Genomic DNA, 18,429 nt, shown 5'->3' on the forward strand with positions numbered 1-18,429 from the left:
GGGCAGCCATAAAAAAAGGTTTTGAACCAGAGTCCTCTGTACGTGCAGGTTTTCTTGAGGGATAGGTGGACCAGCTGCCCACTGAGAAGGAGGCAGACCTACTCCCGGACTGCAAGGAGGCAAGAAGTCCTGGAGCACTGACAGGGAACCAGGCAGGGCCTCTAAGACTGACTTGTACCGAGGCTGTGGGAGAGTTTCTGATCTTTCCTAGCCAGGGACTTATAAAGAGCAGGGAGCAATTCCCATTTATGTCGTTCTTGTTGGAATGGTCTCTGAGATTAGTTTGAGAGACATTTTATCTGGTGATCAGAGAGCTATCAAAATTCTGACTCCTCATATTAAGACTGGGAGGTGGTACTGTTCTATTATCTTCATTTTACAGATAGGGAAGCCAAGAAGCAACAACCTGGGTTAGGAATCTCAGATTCAACTGGCTTTTATCGAAGTGTGCTGCATGTCAGGGGCTAGATGTTTCCACAAGGACTACCTCCTGTAATCACAAGAGCTTGGTAGCGTAGGCTCTATTTTCCCCATTTTACAGGTGATATTGTAGTCCTTGTAGTCCTGTGATATTGTGATTTATAATAAGAAATGTGTCTTTGATCTTTGTCATTTCTCTGAATCCTCTAACGTGCTGTTGATTCCCTCTACTATATTTTTCATTTCAGTTATTGTTTTCTTTAGCTCTGATTGGTTCTTTCTTAGATATTCTATCTCTGTTCAAGTTCTCACTGTGTTTATCTATTCTTCTCCCAAGTCCAGTAGTATCTCTATGTCCATTACTTTGAAGTCTTTATCTAATAGATTGCTTATCTCCATTTCATTTAGTTCTTTTTCTGAGGTTTTGTCTTGTTCTTTTGTTTGGACTCTATTCCTCACTCTGCCTATTTTGCCTAACTCTGCTTGTTTCTATGTATTAGGTAGTTCAGTTATGTCCCCTGGTCTCGAAGGACTAGCTTTATGTAGAGGGTGTCTGTCCTGTGGCGCCCAGTAGTGAAAATCCCCCTTTATCACTGGAGCAGGGTGCCCTAGGGCTGTCCCCTGTGTGGGCTGCATGCACCCTCCTGTTGGAGCTGGGCCAAGATTGGTGCCAGTTGGCCAGTGCAAAGGGCTGTCCCCCAGCTCAGCTGTCTGCAAGGATTGGCTGTGACTGCCTCCAGTGTGCTGGTGGGTGGGGCAGTCCTCCAGCGTCACTGGCTGACAGGCTGGTGGCTGCAACTGCTGGAGGTGCCCCGGTGTGCACCCCGTGCTTCCCTGCACTGGAGCGGGGTGAGCGGTGCTAGCAAGGTAGATGGACGGTGTTGGAACTGGCTCCCACCTGTGCTGGCCTGGCTAGGTGCAAAGGGAGTGAAAACAAAAATAGTGCCTACCAGTGCTTCTGTCCCCAGAGAATGTGCCAAGAGATCCCTGCTTCTCCAGTACATGCCCTTAAATGAGTAAATAAATCTCCTTCATGTACAGCCCGGGTGCTTTTCAATCTGTCGCCTTTATGCTGGCACTCCCAGCGAGTGAAGTTGTGTGTGCCCCTCGAGAACAGTCTTAACTGCCCACTGCACTCTGGCTCTTCAAGACCTAAGCCCTGTTGTTTTTCAAAGCCAGACCCACTGGGCGCTCATCTTCCTGGAGCAGGTCCCTTGAGCTGGGGTGCCTGATGTGGGGGGCTCCGACACATCATTACCCCTCCTGCTGGTGGGTCTCAGCACCAGGGGTGTGGATGCCGACTGGACCATATCTCTGCCCTCCTGTCCCACACCATGTGGCTTTTCCTTTATCTCCTCTGTTGTGTCAAATCTGTTCTGCTAGGCTTCAGCTCATTCTCAGAGATCGCTGTTCTGTGCGTAGTTGTACTTCTGGTATGTCTGTGGGAGGAGGTGAGCTCGGGGTCTTTCTGCTCTGCAATCTTGACCCTGCCTTGGTATTGATTCTTACACTGACTGGAATCTACCGTTAGAGTCTTCAAGACGATTTTGACTTTTGTAGCTAAGGTCTTGTCAGATCTGATGAGAGCATCATTTTTTCTAGCTTTTATTGAGTGTTTGCTCTGTGCTAGGGTTGTTCCCACTGTGTTACTGCATCAGCTCACTTAAGCCTCACAACGACTCTCTGAGGTGGGAACTATTATGCCCATTGTACAGCTAAGGAGACAAAGGCCCAGAGAGTTAGCTAACAACTCTTACAGCTGGAAGGAGTCACAGCTGCGGGGAATTCTGGCAGTTAAGCTCCAGAGCCCATTCTGTAGCCACCACCTCTGCCCCCTTGCCTAGTAGGCCTCATTTCAGAAACACAGGCTCATATAATCTCCTTGAGGGAAACAAAGCTGCCATTATCCTAGGAGGCAAGGCTGTGCTAAGGGTGCCAACCAGTTGCAGGGTTGGCCGCCATCCTCAGGTGTTCCTCTGAGACTCCTGCCTGCTTCTAGTTGTTCTGAGCTAGGCAGAAGGCACTCCCTTTTTGAGCTTGACCATTTAACTAAGGCTCACCAGCCTCAATTTTATCATTTCAATCAGCCTCTCTTCAGGGTGGCTGTGAGGAGGAGAGGAGATATTTCTGCCAAGCACTTAGCACGGTTGGTGGGCAGAAAGCATCTGATGAGGAGGCAGTAAAGCTCATGGGGCCTCAGTCCACATGGCTCAGTCTCGTGCTGGAGCTCCCATGCTGCCAAGAGACTATGAAACCAAAAGTAATTTAAAAATAACTCGTCTTTCACTTGCATTTCTCATCGCTAAGTGAACAATAGTCCTCAGCAATACTTTTGATTTCTCCCAGCGGCAGTGTGAGGTTCTCAGTGCTTCCACACGTCCCTTTCTGCCTCTCCCGCCATTGCTCTCACCTGCTGCAGGGGCTTCTGCTCTCCACCGCTTCTCAGACCCTCCTGCCCCTGGCTGTTTCCTTCTCTCCTCCCTTCTATGATTTTTATCTCAAGAATGGCTGACAGAGCCAGGCTCCTGCCCTCAAAGAAGGGGTCTAGGAGAGACCAAGGAGAGTGGAGCCAGGACCCTCAGGGGGATGAGAAGTTCTGAAAACTTGTCCATCGTGGTTATCTGCCCACACCAACCATTGCTATTGTTCGGTAGAGGCTAGAAGTCAGAAATCAAGTTGGTAGCAGGGCCATGGTCTGGCTGAAGGCTCTGGGAGGCTCCTTCTTTGCCTCTCCCCAGTTTCTCATGATTGTTAGCAATCTTTGGCTTGTAGATGGATCACTCTAGTCACTAACTCCATCTTCACATAGCCTTCTCCCCTATGTGTCCGTGTTCAAATTTCCCTCTTTTATCAGAATACCAATCGTTGGATTAAGGCCAGCTTTAATCCAGTCTGACCTCATTTTAACTTGATTACATTTGCAAAGACCCTATTACCAAATAAGGTCATATTCCCAGATTCAGAGGCTAAGACATATCTTTTTAAGGAACACGATTCAACCCAACCCACAGTGCCCTGTTGTTCGGATTGATTCTAGGCTGGCCCATTACCAGACTAGCATCCCCAGAACTGGTTCCCCCAGGTGTTTGTAGTTGTCTCTGGCTTTAGTCCAGATGGACCTGTGAGTCCTGTGCTGACCTACAGCAGATCCTCTCCCTGGCTCCAGCCCCTGGCGGACCAATCAGGTGCTTGCCTGCTGCTGTGAGGGAAGCTAGGAGGAAAAGTGCTGGAAGCATAGCCAGTGAGGAACCCATTTTCCTGAAGTGACAACTTTACAACAGTTTTTTAAAAAGGTAACATATTGACAGAATGTTTTACAGGTAATATGCTAACATAATGCTTTATTAAGACTAGGGTGAAAAATGTTGTTCTTCTATGAAGAATCCGTGTGAAGTACAATATTAATAGCTATGTCATATTAGTGGGGAAAATTCAATAACTGGAACTAGAAAAACATACATATGGATAAAAATGAAACAGGATCCCCATTTAACGCCACACATGAGGTCAATGCTGGTATCAAAGTGTGTCTTTGTATGCTTATTGTGGTAGAAAAGATAGATGGCTATCTTTCTTGCACTGAAGAAAGGAAAATTTCTTGGAGCGCCTGGCTGGCTCAGTCAGCGGAGCGTGTGACTCTTGATCTCGGGGCTGTGAGCTTAAGCCTCACCTGGGGTGTAGAGATGACTTAAAAATAGAATCTTTAAAGAAAAAAAGAAAAATTTCTTTAATAAAGTATAAAAAAGCACCAACCAAAAAGAGAAAAGATTGATAAATTTGACCATATTAACTATATTATAAAATTAGTCATATTCTCCATGATTCAACACATACATCAGGATACACATGTAAGATTATTCTTAGCAGTGCTGTGCATACTAACAAAAATAAACAAACATAAATGAACCCAGAAATATTCAAATTGCCCATGGAGAGGTAAACGGATAAACTCCTATATTCTCACAGTGGGATATTATATAATGAAAACAGTGAACTACCAGTGCATGCAACAGAGTTCTGACAATAGAGGTTGGTTACATATGCTGAGTGATATAAAAGGTGATATAACTAATACCTTTTCTATAAAGTTTAAAAACAGCTAAAACTAAATATTAAGCATTATATTCACTAAATGTAATGGAATATTAATTAAACATAAGATTTAACTATGTTTAAAAAAGAAGAAAATTATAAATACAAAATGAAAGTAAAGGGATGGGGAGAAACACTTAGCTAAATGTACGTTGTTAATATTTTAGATCTTAGGTTGAGAGATGTGTTCACAGATGTTTATATACATATAATTTTGAAATAAGGATAAAAGAAAGCCATGCTTAAAAAAAAATAACAACCAAGAAAATAACAATGGCCTGTGGTCAGGTTCTACGATGCAAAGAAAGGTAAATTGACAGGAAGTACCTTTTTAAATGTGTCCTGTCACCCACCAGCCAGTGGTGCCAACTCCCTTCCCGACTCAGATAAGCCAGCTCTGCTTCCTCTGGGCCTTGGGCCCTGCCATCTGAGGGTCCCCATCTGGTTGAGGAGCTGCAGAGGAAGGGTGTATTTTTGTGTCCTGAGGAGTGGAGCACACCTGCCTGATGGAGGAGTTTCCTCTCCTTCCAGAGAGATCACCTGGGTAACAGCTACACTGAACACAATGGCAGAGAAGATGTCACAGCTGTTGTCATTCAGGGGTTCCTCCTTTCTCAATTAAAGGATTTGTGATGGACCAGCAGAGAAACACTTGCCAGTTACTTAATCATTTGCACTGGGTCTTACATAGTAAGGCTTTCCCACAACACACATGCCCACTGTGCCAGAGCAGGAAGTAACTGGAAGGAGGCCCCCTGAGTGCTGTGATTACAGGGCCTGCACCTGCAGCCACACCCACACACTGAGATTCCGCGAAGGGGCGGGGGATGTGGTGGTTAAGAGACAGAGAACAGAGAAGTATTGTTATTATCTCCAGATTTTTCCCCAAAATATGAGATTTGCAAGTGACTATGGGGCCCTATTTTTTCCCTTCCCGTGCCACTCCCAGGCCTAATATGCTTAACAAGATGAATGATGATGGTTCTTTACATTTTGCAAAATGCTCTGTATGACATCACCACATCAGGTCCTTCTTAGAAAAGAAAACAACAACCCTGTGAGGTGGTTGTGATGGTTAGCTTTATTTTACTAAGTCTCAGAGAGGCACAATGACTTGTCTAAGGTGGCAGAGCTGGAAGTGAGACTTCTGACTCCCTGTCCAGTGTTCTTATACCATGTTGTTTATTTTTCACTAAGATTTTTGCAGGTCCCAGAGGGAAAGCTAGGAAAGCATGTTATTTCAGCAGGGAACGGCGGCCTACCCCCTCAGCTGGCACCTGGCCCTTTCCCACCAAGGCAGAATGGAAACAGAGGAACAGGGGCTACATCCTGGCCCTCTGCAGCTGGGAGGAAGTGGTGGCTCTGAAAGGAAATATCCAGAGAATGGCCTTCCTGCCACCTGAGCCAAAGGCCAGAGCTGAAGAAACTGCGTCCTTCGAACAGCAGAGTTCTTTTCATTTGTTGCATGAACCTTCCAGACAGTATCCCCCGGTGCCCCGACCATGCTGTTTCCTCCAGTGAGTCTAGAAAAGGGTCTCTCAGGAATCGTCACACTGTCTTTTAAAACAATTATTTAAAGGAAATGCTTCAAAGTTTGGTGTTCTAGTTGTTTCTATCAAGTAGTGATGGCTCACTGTAAAAATAATTTGGGAAAATACAGTCAAAAAGGAGGAAAAAAGAGTCATTCCATCCAGAACTAATCACTTGTCTGCTCCTGACTTACCCCCTGGCGCGGAATCTGTACCCATACACAGCATTCTTACCTCCCCTCAAGGCCCCAAATAAATTCTAACAGAAAGAGTTATGTTTTAGGGTATCTGGGTGACTTGGTTGGTTGGGTGTCTGACTCGTGATTTTGGCTCGGGTCATAATCTCATGGGTCATGGGATCCAGCCCCTCGTTAGACCTGCACTCAGCCAGGGAGTCTGCTTGAGATTCTCTCCCTCTGTCCCTCCCCCCACTACTGCTTTCTTTTTCTCTTTCTCAAATAAATAAATAAATCTTGAAAGAAAGAAAGAAAAGAGAGAAGGAAAGAAAGAAGGAAAGAAAAAAAAGAAAGAAAGAAAGAAAAAGTGTTTCCACTTAGAATATAGAAAGCTGCCCCAGGCTTTGCCATTTGGGACTCATGCTAAAGGAATAATCCCCTATCTAGAAGTTTCCAGCTCATGCAAGGGGGGGAAAAGGGATGACAGAACCACATGAAGACTCTTCAAACTTGTTTTCAGACGTAGCCAGTGTGGGTCCTACTCACACTTTACTGGCTAGAACGAGTCGCCTTTCAAGTGTGATGTCAATGGTGTAGAAAAATATTAGCACCTTGCAGAGAGGAGCAGTGAATAATGGGACCAGCGATACGATCTACCCCGTGCACATTTAAGAAGATAGAGATATAACATTAAAAGTGGAACTAAAAACATGATGTTCCAATTAAAAACAGTAGATTAATCAAACAGTATGAGGGCAAACTGGAAAAATGAATCAGTGGCCTGGAATATCAAGTGGAAGAAAATCTCAAACCAAAGCATAGGACTACAAAGAGATGAGGGAAAACAATAACTGTATTATTATCAAAACTTACATGTATTAACACACTTCCTTTTTACTAAAACTTAGGCATTAAGTACTATTGTTCTTCAAACCCATATTACAGCTGAAGAAACTGAGGCCCAGGAAAGTGGTACCATCCCAAGATCACACAGCTGTGGCAGGCTGGTATTCAGTCCCAGGTTGTCTGGTTTCTGTGACTGTGCTGTTAAGTACTTTTGTTAACCACATTTTCTGCTTTTTTTTTTTTTTTCAGTAGGCTCCACGCCCAGCATGGAGCCCAACACGGCTTGAACTCACGACCCTGAGATCAAGACTTGATCTGAGATCAAGAGTCAGACACTCGGGGTGCCTGGGTAGCGCAGTTGTTAAGCGTCTGCCTTCGGCTCATGGCGTGATCCTGGCGTTCCGGCATCGAGTCCCACATCGGGCTCCTCCGCTGAGAGAGCCTGCTTCTTCCTCTCCCACTCCCCTGCTGTGTTCCCTCTCTCGCTGGCTGTCTCTCTGTCACATAAATAAATAAAATCTTTAAAAAAAAAAAAAAAGAGACAATCGACTGAGCTACCCAAGACCCACATTTTTTGCTTCTTAATGGCCATTCTGTTTTGCCATGTGAACACTTGGAGGATAGATCTAGGACACCTAATGTGAGAGACGGGAACTCACGAAGGAGAAAAGGAATTGCTGAAGTTGGTATAGGAATTCAATAAATGATAAAAGAAAATGCCTCTAACTTTAAGAAAGACTTGCAATTTCAAAGGGCTCACTGAGTTCCAGGATGAAATTGAGAAAAAAGACACACATCAAGTAACATCCTGTAAAATTCCTCAATTCCCAGGATTAAGAGAATTTGTATAAGCTTCCAGACAAAAATAACAAATAACTTATAAAGAAGCCTCAGACTGTTCTTCGGGCTTTTCATTTACAACACTGGAAGCTAGAAGACTATGAATAACATCTAATGACAACCGAAAGTAAATGACCTTGGCCTAGGAATTCTACAACCCCACCTGACAAGTCTCACCCATCAGGATGAAAGTAATTTGTGGATATGATGTCGCGAACAGAATATATCACCCACACACTCCATTTAAGGAATTTATTCCAAAGAAGATCCTCTTTCCAAGCAACAAATGAAGCAAAGCAAAAATCTCAGGATAGGGGAAGATGAAGAACAAGGAAACAGTAATGGTAAGACATAAGGCTAATATATAATATACATTTGTATACCTAAATCGAAATGAATAATGACAGAGCGACTAGCAATTTACCCCCTAAGTTTGTATTGACAATTATGATTGAGATTTAAAAACACTGCTTTATGATCAGACAGATCTAGCAGGAAAAAGAAAAATGAAATCCTAGAGGAATGGACTATTTCATTAAAAAATTGCAGTGCAGTAATGTAACAAGGCACCCTATGATTCCAGAGAGGGAGCAAGGAAAGAGCAGTTCTTTGCGGGTAGAATAGGACCCCGTCATTTCAGGGATGCCGAATGCGGGTCTCTGCAAACATTCTTCTCCTGTCTGCTCGCTGAACTTTCAGTCAAGATAAGAAATGAGTTCTTTGCTTTGAGGCTTTGTTCTGTGCTCAGAGATCTCCTAGGACTTGAAAATGTCTTTATTTTAAATGATAGCAATCACTGCTCCTCAGCAGAAATTTGCTTGTTAAATTTTATCCTGAGAAGAACTTTAGTAAGGAATTTACAGGGTAGAGCATGAGTTCCAGGAAAGGGTGCATGAGAGGGTTAGAGAGGTGGGCAAAGGACCTGGAAGGAATTCAAGGAGGTAGTTCCGCCCCACGTCAAGCCTATTGATCTGCCTCACATGTCGGGTACCAACTCCTAGCCTTTCCCTTCCTCTCCTCTCTTCTTGCCATCATTTCTCTATGACAGCATTGAAATTGTTAGTAACATGGGTGATGGAACAGAGCATTTCTTTTTCTTTTTAAAAATATTCATTTATTTATTTGAGAGAGATTGAGAGAGAGGGAGCACAAGCACGTGCACGAGCATGTGCACGTGCATGAGCAGGCAGAGGGAGAGGGAGAAGCAGACTCCCGGCTGAACAGGGACATGGGGCTCAATCCCAGGACCCTGGGATCATGACCTGAGCCAAAGGCAGACGCTTAACTGACTGGTCCACCCAGGCACCCCATCATTTCTTCTTCTTTCATCCTAATTCCTGAGAGAAGCAACTGCTACTCATGGAATTTTTCAAGCTCAGAGCATAATTAAATGTGACTTTTAGGCCTGAACAATTACATTGGGGAGCTCTTGGGTGAGCAGTCTCCTTGACATTTGGAAGTGTGAACCTTACTGCAGCAGCCCTTTGCAGGCTGCCTTATTGCCTTATTGAACTTGAGCCATTTGAGCCCCACTGTAATTATTTCTCATTTCTGTTTTTCAATTACACAGCAGCAGAAGATTCAGTTTGAATATAAGGGCTTTTTCTCATTAATTCAGAGAACCAACTTTAAACTTAAGTGGTCATAGTTTACAGAGAATACAGGGAAATAAATATTGCATTGGTTTTCTTGCTTGTGTTAATCTCTTCTTGTTATTATTGATATACAAGGAACGCAGACCTGAGGCCCGAGAGTTCTCTCAGGTTCTCAAATCTCTGGCTCCAAAATGTATCTTGTTCCATGGTTCCTCTGCTCTGCTGTGACCTTGAGTAGCTCCAGTGTTCAACCAGCTATCCCTCTTTCTGCCTTTTTTCCTTGCCATGTTTGTATGGATTGCAAAAATGACCTTATTATGGGCGTCAGTTATTTTTTTAATTATAAAAATTGCTCCATTTGGGTGTGATTACACAGACACATCATTTTTATTACAAATAGCTACTATTGTGTTAGGCATTTTATACACATTATTTATGTTCTCATGCAACCATGTAAACTTGGTACTATTATTTCCGTTTCACAGGTGACGTTTTGGTTATCCATTGCTGTGTAACAATCACCCCAAAATTTTGGTGGATTAAAATAACTATTTATAGGGGCACCTGGGTGGCACAGCGGTTAAGCGTCTGCCTTCGGCTCAGGGCGTGATCCCGGCGTTATGGGATCGAGCCCCACATCAGGCTCCTCTGCGATGAGCCTGCTTCTTCCTCTCCCACTCCTCCTGCTTGTGTTCCCTCTCTCGCAGGCTGTCTCTCTGTCGAATAAATAAACAAAAAAATCTTTTAAAAAAATAAAATAAAATAACTATTTATAATTCTATGCTTAGACTTCTGTTGGTTGGGACGGTCACCTGGGTTGTTACCTTTTGGACTTTCACATGTGTTTGCAATCAGATGGTGGCTAGGGCTGGAGTCCTTGAGATTGGACATCTGAGGTTGCTTCTTTACTCATGTGTGTGATGCCTCAGCTGAGATGAGAGGACAGCTGGAGGCTGGCTAAGTATCTGTATCTCCACACAGTCTCTCCCTGTTGGGCTTCCTCACAGCATCATAGTATCAGGCCAGTTGCACTTCTTACATGACCACTGGCTGCCCCAGGTCTAGTATTCTAAGAGACCAAGGCTTCTTATGACCTAGCATTATGTCTGCTGCATCCCATTGGTCATCATATGCAGCCAAGTTCAATATGGGACTACAGAAGAATGTGAGACAGTGTTCATTGTTGAGTGGTGGGCATCTTTGCAGACTAGCTACTGGAAGTGAGGAAATCGAGGGTCTAATGGGTTATACAATGTGCCCAAGATTATACTGCCAATAAGTGGCAAAATGGAGATTTGAACCTAAGAGGTCTATCTGACCCCCAAACTCTTTATCATTCTGTTTCTTGTGTTTGGCTGCTTTGGTTCTGTAGTATAGCTTATCAAATACTGTCTCTAGGATAGCCTCTTAACTTTTGCCAGGCTGCTGACAGCACCAAGAGTGGCTTTGCAGAGTTAACAGGAAGATATCAGGTAAAATGAGTAGCACAACTACTTAAACCTCGTTGGGGGCTTTATTTGTAGGATGAAACCACTCAAATGTTCTTCAAATCAAGATATTTCGATAGGGGCTGGTCAGTTGTGCTGCCACCCCCAAAGGAATCCAAAATGTCTCTCTTTTAGTTGCACTCTGGGGACCGTGCAAATGATCAAATTCCTACAGTCGATCATTGGGACATGATGAACAATCATCCATTTAGACAGAATATACATTGTCCCAATGTGAAGACTTTAGCAATGTCAGAAAAAGCTGCAGTAAGAGTACAATTGGGGTAATGACAATCCCTTTAAATGCAAGTGTCCTGGAGCTTTTAAAGCATATCCACATATTTTATCAGTCAAGATAGGCTGGGTTTTGCTGCAAAAAAAGAAAAAAATCCTGGTACCTTAAAACAACAAAACGTTATTTCTCACTCACAGCACAGGTTCATTACAGATGCATTACTGTGTTTCCATGCCTTTTGCCTCCTCACTTTTAAGACCCAGGACAATGGAGCAGCCACTATTCAGAATATTGCTAGTGGCCATGGCAATGCCATAGTAAGTCTCACTCAGAAATTAAACATTTGGTCCAAAAGTGCCATGAATCACTTCTGCTCAAAATTTATTAGCCAAAGAAAATCATTGGCTATAACTGGTCACATGGCTGTACCCAGCCACAAGATCACCAATGTAGGATTTCAGAACAAATAACCCTAAGATGAGCCACTTTGGCATGTGAATTATTTTGAGCTGAAAATAATCAAGGCCCAAAAGACTGGAAGAAACTGACCTTCCCCCTGACTGCCTAAAGGAATTTAGATAGAGGACGTGTTCCAGGAATGGAGCTATCGCTATAATAACCACAACATAATATGAAGTAGGGGTGGTAGGCAGGGAGAAAATTAGCATAATCTGTTAAAAGTCTTCTCTCTGTCCCACTGTTTCTGTATGACCCAGCAGACATTTGTTTGCCAGACATTTACTCTTTTTCATCTTCCTGTGATTTTCCTCCTTCTCTTTGAAGTCCCAGACCCCTACACCCTTCTCCTTTGCTCAGAATGGCATATGTACATAATTCTGCCGGTTTTTGGAATCTCTCATGTTTATATGGATTCCTCCTATGTACATAATTAATTTGATTTTCTCTTGTTAATTTGGCTCATGTCAATTTGATTCTTAGAGCAGCCAGAGAATCTTGAAGAGTTGTGAAAAATTTCTCCTTCCCAACACTAAGAAGTATAATCTAACGCGTAGAAGGGGATAAAATGGAAATGACTGTTTGGCAATAGCACTAATAATTACCACATATAAATGGCCATCTGGTTTTTCTTAGCAATCCCATGATGCAAGGAATTGTGGAATTATTCTCATTTTCCAGAAGTATGGAAAAGGCAGAAATTACAGAAGAGCCTGATACATAGTATATGACTTATGTCTCAATGAAGACTGTAGGGGTGGAAAAATTTTCACTTCTCCCCTGCTAGTTTCTTTGGCTGGTCTAATAATTAAATTGATATAAGATAGACAAGAGAAAAACAAACAAATTTCATACATACAGGAGCCCCACAAAAATATGACACCAAAGGACAGGTAATTGAGGTTTATATAGCATCCTGAGTTAAGGAAAAGTGTAGGGTTCTGACGATACAAAGGGAAAGAAGGCCACTCACAGGTAGGTAAGAGAAGATGTTTGTAAAACAGAGGTTGCCCTGTTATGCAGGTAAGTTTCTTAGGTAAAAAAGTATCTCTGCTAATAACTCTCCTTCTGGTACAGGCCCACTTTCCAATGTAAATTTAGGCAGTGAGGGGGAGGTAAAGAACTTTCCCTGAATCTGCTGGGTTTTGTTTGCCTTTAGCTCAAAATAATCCTTATGCCAGAAAGACATATTTTGAGGTGGCAAAACCTGCTCCCCTTCAAGCTGTTATAAAAAAATTAAAAGTGGGTGAAAGATGAGGCAGAGTGTATGACTGATAGGGAGAATAAACACTTTCTTTTACAAGCCTGGTTAATATACAATCACCCTAGAGTTCCCATTCTATTCATAGCCCTGCACACAAGAGAGGCAGAGGGTATAATATAAGGGCTCTAAACTTGGGTCTAGATAGAGGAGGATGGTTCACAAACTCACCCCCAAATTATAGGGAAAATAAATGTGTATAGATGTTCATTTTGGGAAAGAGAGGATCCACAGTTTATATCAGCTTCCAAAGAATTCTATGAACCCCAGGGTTTATTAGAAAGAATAATGGGCCAGGAGTCAAGAAACTGGCTTTAACTAGCTGAGTAAACCTGGACAAATCACTTGTCTTCTTCATTTGTAAAGTGAGGGACAGGCCTCAAGCTTCCTTCCAGCTAGGTGCACAAGGTGCAGGCTACTTTATGGTCAGACAGATCTGAGTTTATATCCTGGCTCTACCTCTTACTAATTGCATGCCCTTATGTCAGTTCTGTGTCAAAGGTGAATACAAATGTGGGGTTCTTGGAAGGATTAGCAACCATGGGTGGAGAACAACTGGAGGCCATTATTATTAAATGATGCTTCCTATGAATCTATGTCTGGCTTAAGTCCTGCCAAGCATTAAATATCTTCAGTGAATGGGCATGGTCTACAGGGAACTCAAGGGCAGTTGTGCCAAAGTCTTGCCCTTGGCTAGTTCCTACTCCAGAAAGGAAGTCTGGGTGGGAGCTTTGCCCAGCCTCATGCATGTATACTCCATGCCTGTCTCATGCCCTTCCTGAGCTCCCCAGCAAGGCCAGCTCCTGCCTCTGCTTGCTCCTCTAGGCAGGCCTGGGGTCTTACTGAGTCATCACTGGCTGAGTAATGACTTGGGCTGATGGCTTCTCTAGGAGACTGAACTCACAAAAAGCACGAGTACTGACAGAACCACAAAACTACCCCTTGGCCATTCTAGCTTTCATCATTGGGAGCCTCCCATGTTGTTACTATAGGCATTATATCCCAAACTGACTCATTGCTTCCTGCTATAGCTAGGGGAGGAATGATCATGCCTAGTTTAGTCTCAAGGTGTCTGAAACCCAAAAGAATCAGGTAATCTACCCCAGGAAACACAGTAAGCTGGTGGTAGCTCCTGGTCAGGCCTCCTGTCTCCTGGTTCCTTGTCATCTCCTTGTACGATGTCATTGTATTTGTTTTCACTTGCTGCCATAACAAATAACCACGAGTTTAGTGACTTAAAACAACACAAATTAATTAACAATAAGATAAACAATGCAATACTACTACATACCTATTAGAATGGCCAAAATCCAGAACACTGCCAACACCAAATGCTGGTGAAAATGTGGAGCAACAGGAACTCTTGTTCATTGCTAGTGGGAATGCAGAATAGTACAGCCCCTTTGGAAGGCAGTTTGGCATTTTTTACAAAATGAAATGTACTTTTACCATATGATCCAGCAATGGCCCTCCTTGGTGTTTACCCAAATGAGTTGAAAACTTATGTCTGTACAAAAACCAGCGCATGGATGTTTATAGCAGCTTTATTCATAATTGCCAAAAGTTGGAAGCAACCACAATGCCTTTCGGTAGGTGAATGAATAAATAAACTGGTACATCAGTCAGTGGAGTATTAGCACTGAAAAGAAATGAGCTAGCAAGCCAGAAGAACCTTAAATGCATGTTATGAAATGAAAGAAGCCAATCAGGAAAGGCCATATACTGTCTGATTCCAACTATATGACTATTGTAGCAAAATATTCTTTTCTTTTTTTTAAAAGATTTTATTTATTTTTTTGACAGAGAGAGAGACAGCCAGAGAGAGAGCGAACACAAGCAGGGGGAGTGGGAGAGGAAGAAGCAGGCTCCCAGAGGAGGAGCCTGATTGGGGGCTTGATCCCAGAACGCCGGGATCACGCCCTGAGCCAAAGGCAGACGTTTAACGACTAAGCCACCCAGGCACCCCTGTAGCAAAATATTCTGTCTGATTCCAACTATATGACCTTGTAGCAAAACTGTGGAGGAAGTAAAAAGATCAGTGGTTGCCAAGGGTTGGGAAGGTGGTGAACAGGAGGAGCACAGAGGATTTTGAGGGCAGTGAAAATAGTCTCTGTGATACTATAATGAGGGATATATGGCATTATACATTTGTCAAAATCTGTAGAATATACACCACCAAGAGTGAATCCTAATGTGAATGATGGACTTTGGGTGATTATGATGTGTCAATGCAGGTTCATCAATTGTAACAAATATATCACTCTGGTGGGGAATGTTGATAATGCGCAAGGCTATTCCTGTGTGAGGGCAGAGGTATGTGGGAAATCTCAATACTTTCCCATCAATTTTGCTGAGACCCTAAAACTTCTCTTAAAACTAAAGTCTTAAAAATATACATATATATTTATTATCTACCAGTTCTGGAGGTCAGAACCTCCCTGGACTTGAGGCTCCAGGGGAGAATAGGTTTCCTTGTCTGTTGCAGCTTCTAGAGGCTGCCCTCATTCCTTGGCTTGTGGCCATCTTCCATCCTCAAAGTTCATAGTGGCTAGTCAAATTTTTTCTTATCATATCACTTTTAGACTCATTCTTCTGCCTCCTGCTCCCACATTTAAGGGCTCTTGTGATTGCATTTGGGCACACAAAATCTCCCTGTTTTAAGTTCAGCTGTTTAGCAACTTTAATTACACATGCAACCTTAATTCCCTCTTGCCATAAACCCTAACATATCACAGGTTCTGGGTATTAGGATGTGGACATATATAGAGAGTCATTATCCTTCCTACCAGGGTCATGAACCAATGTCCTGTGGTAGGAGATGATGCTAATAATGGTAGCGGTCATAGTCCAGCTGAGCCTTGCTTGAAGCTACAGGTTAGTGCCTTTCTAATTTTCAACTGTGGTTGAGCCTCATCAGCCCTTAAGTTGGTTGGTGTCCCCATATTTTTCAAGCTTCCAGAATTACCCTTTACTTAAATATTTAGAGAAAATTACTCATGCACTGAGGCCAGGGGGATTCCCTCTCAAATACTGCCAAGAATTCCTGGATGTATGTTCGCCCCCGTGGTTTGTTTCCTCTCCATACTGCTCCTGACTTCTCCTGGATCTTTCCGGTTCCCCCAACATGGGTTCTACACAGTGCCCACACTTTGCTCCCAGATAGGGACTTGCCCATCATTCCTGAAACAGGGCTGTCTGGAGAGAACCAATCTAGGGTACCTAATCAATTCCATTCAAGATCTGAAGACCCTTGTAAGGGCTTAACATGCAGGCAAGGAGAACCTCTCCGAGATCTTACTACAGGCAGCCCCTAGTGCTGTGGTCACACTGTGTCAAGAGAGGCCTTTACTCAGGGTCTCCCTCCTTGGGCCCAGCCCAAACCCCCTTTCCTCTGAAACCCTAGGCCCCATGTTGCTTCTTCTAAGACCACCAAAGGAAACAGAAATCCTTGAATATTGACTTTATCAAGCAGAGTTTAGCCACTTTAACCTGGCCTCCTACCTTTGCATAACCAAAGAGCCCATTAAAGTGTTTTCCCAAACAAAAGATAAATTCTTTGCCTAGATGAATTCTTCTCCCACTCTTGGAATGTGAAAATGCTGCAGTTAAAAAATACAGCAAGGCAAAAACAGCTCCCTTTATTTCTAGTTTCATTATTTACCACAGAAATAAAGTGTTAGTACGTGTGTTGTGATGTAAAATCTGTTTTACATCACAACACACGTACTAACACACACACACACCCCCCACATGCACACACACAACTTAATAAAAGAAGAAATACATACCCTTATTACTTGGGATACACATGGATATTTTCTATTCTATTCATTTTTTTTTTAAGTTGATCAGAACGCACTAAATTTTTTTCACAATCTGCTGATGGCTCACGGCCTGCTCTTTGAAAAACATTGCACTAAACATAATACCTCCTTCTCTTCCCTCCCAGGCCTAGGATAAGTGTTTGTGTAATGCTTTAATGCCTACAAAGTGAGTTTTAAAAAACACATTATTACATTTACTCATGCAATGCTAAAATGGCAGTAACTCCCTTTGGATAGATGGGGAAACTGAGGTCTGATGAAGCAGTTTGTCCGAAGTCAGGCAGCCAGAAAGCAGAGTTTGGATGCAGATCTTTGAATCTAAACCCAGTGTTCTTTTCACCAAGACCAGACTCCCAGTTTCATTTTATACACCCTTATTAAATAAGAAAAATCCAACTGAGTAAATTTGAAGATACAACTGGCTTTATTCAATGATTCCTAAATTAGTCAGCATCCCATTTAGCAAATAGAAAGGAGCTCCAAACAGCTACAGAAAAGGAAAGGTTTTTAAAGGCAGAGAAGAAGTGGGACAAGGAAGTCATAAATGAAAAAAAGGATTATTTAGGGCTAGGTGACCTTCATTTGGGGGACAAAAAGGGTTTATTAGGCAGATTACCCAGATTAGCTCACTAATGCTGACCAGAAAATTCCAGACTGAGCAGTTAAGATTATAGTCCTGGGGAATGTGGAAACTGCAATCAGATTAGGTATCAAGTCTTGGTTTGATGATGTGGGCTTAGCACAAGTGACTCCACTTTGAGCCTCTTTTTTAACAACTTTCACTCATGATATGGTTTGGGTTAAACTAGGCAATGTAAGCCCTTTTTGCATATGTTAGATCCATAGTGCTCTTAAAATCTTACTTCTACTATGTAAGCCTAAAGTTGGCATACCTGCCCTCTTCCCTCCCCCACCCCAGTTGTACCTGTCCCTAGGCAAGATGCCCTAGCTCCTGCCTTGGCCTTCACTGTGGCTGGCCTTCAGACCAAAGGATGCCTCTCAGTGCAGCAGGAGGGTTCAGTCCCTGCCCTGGGCCAGGAAGGAGCTTAGCCCAGGTAGCTGGGAGATGATAACCAAGAAAGACAAACTATAGGCCTAGAAAGCCGTGAGGAGGGATGATCTGGCCCTGAGGACAAGGAGCTCTGGACTCAAGGTTTCCTTCAGGGATACCGACCGATAAAAGGAACTGGGCATCATACATCCAGAAAATGCTGAGCAGGCAACTGAAGGAAAATCTGGGGTTTGGGGCACCTGGGTGGCTCAGTCAGTTAAGCATCTGCCTTCAGGTCCGGTCGTGATCCCAGGGTCCTGGGATCAAGTCCCACATCAGGCTCCCTACTCAGTGGGGAGCCTGCTTCTCCCTCTCCCTCTGCCTGCCACTCCCCCTGCTTGTGCTCTCTCTCTCTGTCTCTCTCTGTCAAATAAAGAAAGAAGTAAAATCTTTAAAAAAAAGAAAAGGAAAGAAAAGAAAAGGAAAGGAAAGAAAAAAGAAAAGAAAACAAAAGAAAAGAAAATCTGGGGTTAGAAAACATGGATGCTGGTTTCCAAGTTCAGTTCCCTCTTTCTCTCTTCGACAGTTCTGCTTCTTTGGGTTTTCTACATAGGGCAGTTGTTAGAAGGGGCTTATCAACTTTCAAACATATGGGCTCTGTGTTTATATGGAAAGCT

At 43.2% G+C, this 18,429-nt stretch overlaps 1 protein-coding gene across 9 annotated transcripts in view; it reads left to right on the plus strand.

The window, feature by feature from the left end:
• The first annotated feature begins 7,503 nt into the window (after positions 1 to 7,503).
• The window catches only part of LOC105238736, a 254,903-nt gene continuing 243,977 nt past the window's right edge, over positions 7,504 to 18,429 (plus strand). For all 9 annotated transcript variants that reach the window (XM_034659203.1, XM_034659204.1, XM_034659207.1 and 6 more), the window contains exon 1: positions 7,504 to 8,247. In XM_034659203.1, coding sequence (XP_034515094.1) covers positions 8,224 to 8,247 — 24 coding nt within the window. In that variant the 5' untranslated portion in view covers positions 7,504 to 8,223. The remainder of the gene's footprint in view (positions 8,248 to 18,429) is intronic.

This window comes from Ailuropoda melanoleuca, chromosome 4, assembly GCF_002007445.2.
Source record: "Ailuropoda melanoleuca isolate Jingjing chromosome 4, ASM200744v2, whole genome shotgun sequence".
In the NCBI taxonomy this organism is placed as follows: Eukaryota; Metazoa; Chordata; class Mammalia; order Carnivora; family Ursidae; genus Ailuropoda; species Ailuropoda melanoleuca.